The 9770-nt window shown below is 36.2% G+C and overlaps 1 protein-coding gene across 1 annotated transcript in view; it reads left to right on the forward strand.

The window, feature by feature from the left end:
* Nucleotides 1-9770, forward strand: part of KCNK2 (potassium channel, subfamily K, member 2) — a 150854-nt gene that overhangs the window by 101564 nt on the left and 39520 nt on the right. Inside the window, exon 6 of the mRNA XM_008585598.1 lies at nucleotides 3908-4047. Coding sequence (XP_008583820.1) covers nucleotides 3908-4047 — 140 coding nt within the window. The remainder of the gene's footprint in view (nucleotides 1-3907; nucleotides 4048-9770) is intronic.

A 9770-nucleotide genomic window follows, 5' to 3' on the forward strand; every position in this document is an offset into this window, starting at 1 on the left:
GAGAGCTGTGGCATCCTGCAGGCCACGTCCCAGGAGTCTATGAAAAGGGGAGAAAATGCAGTGGTGGGGGTGGAGGTAGGGAGTGTATAGGAAGTCAGTCCAGGACAGAGAAATTACCCTAGGTTCTTAATAAGCAAGAGACATGTGTACAGGTTTTCTGAACATAGATAGACTCAAGTTAATGCTTGAATTTTAAAAAAATACTAATTTAAAAATAAAACCTGCAAGATTTTAGCAAGTTATCCTAATATTACAGAGTGGAGGTGGAGGTAGGGAGTGTATAGGAAGTCAGTCCAGGACAGAGAATTTACCCTAGGTTCTTAATAAGCAAGAGACATGTGTACAGGTTTTCTGAACATAGATAGACTCAAGTTAATGCTTGAATTTTAAAAAATACTAATTTAAAAATAAAACCTGCAAGATTTTAGCAAGTTATCCTAATATTACAGATATGTCAGTTTGGATAAGATTCTTGCATCAAGTGAATTGATTAATGTGAAAATTAATTCATAAATCTTAGATATCAGAAAGTGAATAGGATTTGTGAGTTAACAATATTCCATATATATATATATGTATGTATATATATACATATATATATATATATGAGTTTTTTCTAGTTCATCTTACTGCCAGTATTTCATCTTAAGAGTGGCAATTAAGAAAGGAAAAACACTTTTTTTCCCCTGCGCTTAGTGTCCACTAAAACTTGTGGGTAGAACATTTTACCCAAATATAGGCCTTTTAGTGATTAAGCTAATTTACTCTTTTCAAACTGTTACATCCTGTTTATAAGAAAGAAGACTTATAAAAAGTCAACTTGAGCATGAACTAACTCTTCAAAAAAGTCAACATCTTGGTGAACTTATGTGTTAAGTGAGTCACAACTATTTGGATGAAAATTTTTTGGTTTTGAAAGAGAAAGTACATGGAAAAAATGTCATTTTGGTTTCACTGAAATGGAAAGATTTGAAAAAATGGAATTCGCTGGTGAGCCTATCATATAACAGGTTTCCGCACACATTTCTTAAGTCAGTTCCGTGAATTTGTAGAGCTGCATCTCCCATGGGCCAAATCTTAACCATAACGAGATGCATTTAGTCTCCATAATCCTTCCGAGAAATAATTTTTTCAATGTTGCACCAAGTAAAGTTTTTACAATATTTTGAAAGTGCTATTATTCACTTTGTAAACTATATTCTTAAAATTATTTGTCCCCCCAAAAGAGATGAACTTGTGTCTATTCACATTATTTACCTGATAGAAAATATTTTCTTTTTATTTTGATCCTTTACTGTTTGAAAATGTCATTGTGGGCAATTAAAAGTCTAATTTATCTAGAGTAAATCAATATTTTATACTTGATTTTTTTATTGCTAATTTTATTTTATTATTATTTTTTTATTTAATTTAATTTTACTTCTCAAAATACGATGTACTTGATTTTCATGCCCCTTTACCCATTCCTCTCTCCACCCCACCCCATTATATCTGTGCACTTGGCTTAAATAGTTCAAGGAATTTTTGTAGTTATTCTGTCTTCTTTCCCCCACCCTTTATTTGTTTGTGTGTTTACTTATTTATTAATTTTTAGCTCCCACAAATAAGTGAGAACATGTGGTATTTCTCTTTCTGTGCCTGACTTGTTTCACTTAATATAATTTTCTCTAAGTCCATCTAACTCCAGTTAGGATAGCTAACATCCAAAAGACTGAGAATGATAAGTGCTGGAGAGATTGTGGAGAAAAAGGAACTCTCATCCACTGTTGGTGGGGCTGCAAAATGCTGCAGCCTTTATGGAAAATGATATGGAGGTTCCTCAAACAATTGCAGATAGATCTACCATATGACCCAGCAATGCCACTGCTGGGAATATACCCAGAGGAATGAAATCATCATGCCGAAGGGATACCTGTACTTCAATGTTTATTGCAGCTCTATATACAATATCCAAGAGCTGGAACCAGCCCAAATGTCCATCATCTGACGAGTGGATAAGGAAACTGTGGTACAGCTACAGAATGAAATACTACTCTGCTATAAAAAAAGAATGAAATACTACCATTTGCAACAACAGGGATGGACTTAAAGAAAATTATACTTGATTTTTAATGTATACTCGCTATTTCATAGTTGTTCTTCTGAATGTCTGGGTTGAATTTTTGTGGATTAAGTAAATCTATGACTTCTGTTTAAGCACTCCCAGTCTCTGTGCTGTTGATCCTAAAATTCTTATCTCCTACTCTGCCCTAAGTGTTAGATCTGCATTTAACGATCCTGCTGAGTACCTTCATCTGTTTGTAACACAGCACTTCAAAGAGTTCATGTCTCAGTTTGCATTTCTCCCCTCCCTTCCTTCCTTCCTTCCTTCCTTCCTTCCTTCCTTCCTTCCTTCCTTCCTTCCTATTCCTTCCCATATTCAGTTACTGTGCCATCTGCCTAGTGAGAGTCTGTGGGCATCAGAGTCCATCCTTTCACTTATCACACCAACTAATCGGTGGTCATCAATCTCTCATGATTCTGCCTCTAAAATGGCTCTTCTTTCTACCCCTGCCTTAACTCAGACCCCATAATTTCTTAGCTAAGTTTAGAACAAAAGTTTCTCATGGGCCTTGCCTGTCAATCCTTCCTTCTCTGCCACTAGATCTGACTGTGCATATAGTCAAACATAAACATAGGACTTATCTTCCTATAAACTTTTACCTACCTAACATTGAGTTAGGATCCAGTCTTAACAACCCGATGCAACCAAATTTTTCTAGATTCCTTTCTCCCATCTTCTGTTCCCTGGCTCGCATCGATGCGGAGATTTATCCACTACTGAAAGCTCTTTGAATACGCAGCACAGTGTATTTCACACTGGACTAGTCCACGTTATGATCTTTATTACTTAAGACTCACCTTCTCCCTTTTCCCCTTCCCCCTTACAGAGGTAAAAATTATTTCTTCTGTGTCCTCTCACAGCACTTTTATATTCTCTTTTGCTATCACTTGATGTCCCCCATTGTGGTCAGTTGTCTACACGAGGCTTTCTTGGGCTAAATTATAAATTTCTCAAGACAAAGACTTGATTCCTTATTTGTGAAAAAAAAATAATAGTTTCAGTGTTTGGGACTTAGTAAGTGCCCCCATTAATATGTGCTGAATAAGGGATGTGTTAACATGAATCCAGATTCTCACAGGAGCAGTTATTGTATGAAATGGACAGAGAAGTACCTCACAGATTAAAGAAAAAGATTAAAGAAAATTTGCCATTTTTTCCCCCTGAGAGCTAGGGATTTGAGTTTATGACAAATGTGGGAATTTCCTTGAAAAGTCAGAAAATAATGAATGGCAGTATTACCTGCAAATTACTATTTCTTCACGTTAGACCCATCTATGTATCATCTCTGGCATTTGTTATCAATCCATTGTATTGATGGCTTTAAAATAAGAATCACCACTAGAGTTGTACATTTTCTGTTCGGTTTGGCATTAAATCCATTGGGTAGCATGTAGTTATTGGCAATAAGGTAAATATACTAAGTTACTGCATACCAAATAGTGTGATTGATCCTACCTTCTACTTGTTACAATAGAAGTGGAAAGATAAACTTAGTACACATGGAAGAATTAAGTGCTAGACTAATTGAGACAGATTATAATAAATGAAAAAGAAACATGGAGCAAGAAAAAACCTGGAGAAGTAATGAAAGGTCCCATTAAGAACTTATTTAACTTGCTCTTGAAAAATAGATAAGAAAATGAGAAATTCAGTGTGAAGAAAATAACATGGGTCAATTGACAAGAATATTAGATTTCTATGTTTTGCAAGCCACAGGTTCGGTTGATAATTTTAGCAGATATCTAGATTGTTTACTTTTAGGAATACGAAGTTATTTTGTTCTGTTTTGTTTTTCTTTCACAGGGGGATCAGATATTGAGTATTTGGACTTCTATAAGCCCGTCGTGTGGTTTTGGATCCTAGTAGGGCTGGCTTACTTTGCTGCTGTCCTGAGCATGATTGGAGATTGGCTCCGAGTGATATCTAAAAAAACAAAGGAAGAGGTGAGGAGTAAGAAGTGTGCAAAAAACACTTCTGTTTGGCTAATTCAGTAAAGGCTGTTTAATTTTTTTTATGTTTACATTTTTAAATATTTAAAAATTATATAAAAATTTAATATTTATGTTTGGTTTGAATTTGCTGTATGAGGCTATGGGAAAATATATCACATGAGTAACAATTTTGTCCCTTAAATAATATTTAATAGACAGCTTTTATGTGCCAGGTGCTGCCTAGGAACTGAGGGTAATTTGTAGTGAAAAAAGTTGTAATTAAAAACATTTTCTTTATTATTCTTTTCTTTTTTCTTTTGTTTTCTATCTTTTTTTTCCCTAAAGGGCACAAAGTGAATTTTATTTCATGAAGGAAAATACAATTAAATATGCTTATATCAAGATATCAGTAGTGTGAAATAGTGAATGTTTTATATAATGTTGAATTTTTTATGCTAATTGTTTCCTTTCTCATGTCTATATCATTGTGTGTGCATGTGCACACACACACACCCACACTCTCTCTCCAAAGCCACATGCCTGGTGGCCATTTTTCCTGGGTACAGATTTTAGCTCTTCAAATGATGTCCTCTTACCTATTTGGTACAACTACACATATAGAAATGAACATTAGAATTTTGATCCATAAAATTTTGGAAAATCCAAAATGTAAGTATTGATTTAAATATTTTATTGTTTGGAAATTAAATTTTTTTTTTTTTTTTTTTTGTCTTTTGTCTTTTGTCTTTATTCCGTGTCCAGCAACGGATCGCAACCCTCAGTGTTGCCCCCGTACCGGACCGGGGACCGGCAACGGGATTGCAACCCTCGGTGTTGCTCCCGCGCCCCGCTCAGCCAGTGAGCGGGAAACGGTCCGCATGTGAGATCTGAACCCTCGGACGGGAGCGCCGCCGCGCTTCCCAAGCGGCGCACTATCCAGTGCGCCACCGGGCCGGCCCTGGAAATTAAATTTTGATTATACATTTACATGTCCAGAAGTACTGTTCATTTTAGTGTGACAGAGTAGTGTTTTATTTTGAAGTCTATCTTTTTTGCTTCTATTTCGTAGTCAATTTTGCTAATTGTTTGAAAGAACAAGAAATCTGGAAAATCTGCACCTATAAGCCTCACTGCCTTCCTTTAATTAGTCCCTCCATCTCATTATCTGATGTTCATAGACCAGGAGACATTAGTGTCAAAATCTTTGATTGCTACAACAAGCACAATTCTTTAAACATATACCCACTAAAGTAGACTATGATAGGAAATGATAAGTTAATATATCTTTACAATTTTTTTTGTTTTATTTGAAACTCGTCAAATCATGTAATTTTTTATTAATACCTAAGATGTCTATGGTAACTAGCAAGAATATAAATTACCCAACACTTCCCTTCATGGATACTATATTTTCCAATTGGAAATTCATATATTTAGTCTATATGCATTAATCTATATCTTACTTGCACCATAAAACCAAAAATTTTTTTATTATAAACAATCAGCAAGATAATATGCTTGCCATTCTAATTTAAATTATGTGAAAAGTCCTGCCTTGAACAGGATCTCAGTGGATTTGCCTCAATCACAGGCTCATTGTGTGTGTTTGTGTGCGTGTATGTATTACATATTTAGTATGTGTATATATGTGTGAGAGAGAGAGAGGGAGAGAAAGAGAAATGGAGGGAGATATTGAGAGAGAGAGAAATGTATTTATTCTAACTTCATGTGTACTTTTTAAGGATCTTGAGATGCTAGGAGAAAAAGGAAATTGTAGCTAAGAAATGTATCAGATAACATAGCAAAAAAGAGAACTGCTCAAACATCCAGCCATAAACTGACTTTCAAATAAATTTAAAAGCACACACAAGTATTTATTTCTTAAATAAAATACTTATATGAAATACTTATATATAATATTACAAATGTTTGCACGTGTGTATCACAAAACAATACTTTTCCTATCTAACTATATGAGCTATGTTCCACAGACTGGGTGGCTTAAACAACAGACATTTATTTTCTCACAGTTCTGGAAGCAGGAAGTCCAAGAAGGTATTAGCTGGCGTGGATTCTGGTGAGGCCTCTCTCACAGGTTTCCCACTGTGTCCTCACGTGGCCTTTTCTGTGTGAGCATGCATGGAGAGAGAGAAAGAGAGACAGAGAGAGAGAGAGCACGCTCTGGTGTCTGTGTTTCTCTTCTTATAAAGACACCAGTCCTATTGGATTAGGACCCCACTCCTATAACCTCATTTAACCTTAATTACCTTCTTATAAGCCCTATCTTCAAATATAGTCACAGTGGGGGTTAGGGCTTCAAGACGTGAATTTTGGAGGGACACATTTGAGACCGTGACACCATCCTTTGAAGTAAATTTAAATTTCTACGTAGCTTATTTACTTAATATGAAAAACAAGTTTGTGTGCCTACTTATGAGAGATCTTCATGAATGTCAACTAAAAGTATAAGATCTCTCTTTGTGTTTTAAGCCAATTAAACATTGCATTTGTTTCTTATCACAAATCTTTTGGCTTCTACCTGGTGTTTGAGTAGCATGTACTTTCTGGCGATTGCATCTATGGAAAGCTCATGAGTAGAGTCCATGATCAAAGGTTTATGTGAACCCTCTGAAGCTGCAGCTGCTTTGGACAGTTTAGCCAGTTGAAATGGAACTTTCAATGTGAGCATATGTGTATTTTCAGATTTATAATGTAATTTGGGGTAATGCAAAATAGGGTCATAAATTCAACAGAAAATAGGAAGAGGAAAGAAAGAGAAAGACAATTCATGATTTATCTAAAGATTATCAGGACCAAAGTTTACACAGACAAAATGCCACTAAAATTTCTATACCAATGGAAAAAATTTATTAGATACTTTTAGTTCTGAAATAACTCACTGAAGGGTATAATTAAACAAAAGCCAAGTAAATATATTCTAGTTCCCGTCTTTACCTAGATAAACCAATGCCAAGTGACTGTTCCATAGGTATTCCTTCCTTTTCGTGTCTAAACCATTTCAGATACTTAAACTTTTAAAAACTTACAAAGTGTTCAGAGGCAACAAAGTTGTTCTAGTTTTCAGTTTTGATGAATAAAAGTGCTAAATATTTTTGATAACTGGGAATGCTCTCCACTAAAAAAAATGTAACCAGTACAGAATTTAAAAATACAAAATAAAATACAGCTTCACCTTTCCGAGTGATCATACCAAGATACATGCTTTCCCTGAATGAAAAGATTTTGGCTAATAATATGTCCCAGCCTTGTACTGTGTTTTCAAAAACAAATCTGCTTAAACCATATTGGTAAAGTATGAACATATAGATCTAATCATATGTGGCCATATTTCATTTCTGCTTTTTATGTTAAAACATATTCTGTTTTCAATGAAGAATAACTTTAATGAAATTATTATGTTTGGAAGTAGTGAAAAATGTTGTTTTCCATCAGCATGCTGAAGTAAAACACGTTAGTATAGCTAATCCATCTGACATATTTGAAAAGGAAATGGTTAGTTGGAACAACACTGTATTGTTTCAGAAGTGCCACATATAATTATAGTTGATCTGCATTACTCAGAGAAAACTATAATGAGCTCAATAATTTTTCCATGGAGACACACTCATTTCTGTTAAAGTGTTTGTTTCATCTTTTTTAAGCTCTAACAAAAAGTAGGCACATAATTAACAGTAAGGATTGGTATGAACAATTACCTTTTCTATGATATCATATACCCTCTTCTGAGGAAATGATGTTTCCATTTAGGTGTTCTGGATAATACAATAATACTGCTACCTGAGGCAGGTGTAATCAAAATAAGATGTGACCGCAAACTCAGAAGGTAAATTCATGCCTGCTTAGGAAGCAAGCAAGGAATAGTGTGTCCTGATCATGCACAGGCATACCTCAGTTTCCTACTGTTTACATTTCTTGAGCTTGAAAGGGTCTCTGATTTCCATGCACGACTTTTGTTGATGTCCTTGCACGACACCACATTTGGAATGTTCCTGTGTACCTGTGAGATAAACACCGCCACCGCCCCTGCTGTAACGTGCCAGTGTTTTTAGGCCAGTGGCATTGCTGCTGGCGACAGTGATTGGATAGTCAAGCAACACGTCTTTACCAATATCATTTCTTTAGTCTCTGGGGATGTTCATGCAAATGGAGATGCTCACTTTACTAACTTGGCATAACACCCTAGTAAGAAAACACCCTTTTCTAGACTGGCCAGATCTAGTGCCAAGAAGCCTTGAAAGACAGTCCCTAGAACTTATATTTGGCCCCAGTATTGTGAAGGCACCTGAGAACATGGAGGGACATAGTTTTGTCCTGCTGGCTACCTGGTGGAAGCATTTCATCTCCTCTGAACTTCACTCGGGAGGGCAAGGAACCTTTCAGTGAAAGAGCTGGGACTTGGAGGCTCTTTATCTTGGCCATAGATGGCAATTAAAGAACAGTTGCAGCCTGAACCCTGCAGTAGAGCACTTCATCATGATTTCTTATGGGAGAAGTGCTTTTAATATGAAAGGTTTTATATGCCAGTTTATAATAGCTCAGCCTTTATTCTTAAAACCTTAAGGAGCCATGGAAGGATTTTATGTAGAATGAATTGTCCCAGCAACAGTGAGGAAGGTGGATTAGAAGTGAACAGAGCTGGATGCAGGGAAGTCACTTGGGTGATTATGGCAACAATCCAGGTAATATAGAATGGATGGGCTATGGTGGCAGTGGGGTAGAGATGAAAGTACAGGTTTCAAAAATATTTGGGGGATAGAAGGAATAGAATTTAGTAACCCATTAGCTGTGGGCAGTAAAGAGAAAGGGAGGGTGACATTCATGATTCTAACTTTGGGGAGGAATATAGAACACAGGAAAATGAAGGATTTCGAGTAAACTGGAAGAATGAGAAACTCTTATTTTGGACATGCTATGATGGGCAGATATGTTGGACATCCAGGTAGTTAATTCAGGTCTAGAAAACTGGACCTGCATGCCTGAAATGTAGGAAAAATGGAAGCTGGGAAAATAGTTTGGGGGTCACCACTACATAAATAATAATGAAAGTTGTGAGTATAAATGGGTTTGCCTAAAGAAGATTCATAGAGTGAGTCAACTTTAGAGCTAAAAATGGAAATTTGAGTAACACTATTTAGTTAGGGGCTGGGTGTGAAGACTATAAAGTACTGTTTATCAAATAATGTCATCAAATACAATTTTTTTTATTTGTTTATTTATATTTTCTTTATTTTTCTTGTTTGGAGATTGGCCTAATCATTAAATAAATTGATTCATGGCAGGGTCTCTTGGGAAGGTAAGTTGAAATTGAAGGTTTTTTTTTTTCCTTTTTGTCTTTTTTTTACTGACCGGTAACGGGATCGCAACCCGCGGTGTCGCGTCCGCACCGCGCTCAGCCAGTGAGCGGGAACCGGTCTCCACATGGGATCCGAACCCTCGGCGGGAGCGCCGCCACACTCCCAAATGGCGCACTTCTCCAGTGCGCCACCGCACCGGCCCTGAAGTTGAAGTTTTGAAGAGAGGATGGTTAAAGTGATGGATCAGATTGGCTAAATAAAATAATGAAGAAAAGGAATCCAAGGAAAATTTACATAGTAACATAAAATAGACAAATTAACTAAATTCCCTGTGAGGTTGTGCCACTCCTGTAGAAAACATCATAAATAGTATCCCATGGAATTTGCGCAATGCAGTGGGTGTATCCTACGATAGTCTTT

The sequence above is a fragment of the Galeopterus variegatus genome, unplaced genomic scaffold, assembly GCF_000696425.1.
Source record: "Galeopterus variegatus unplaced genomic scaffold, G_variegatus-3.0.2 Scaffold3633, whole genome shotgun sequence".
In the NCBI taxonomy this organism is placed as follows: domain Eukaryota; kingdom Metazoa; phylum Chordata; class Mammalia; order Dermoptera; family Cynocephalidae; genus Galeopterus; species Galeopterus variegatus.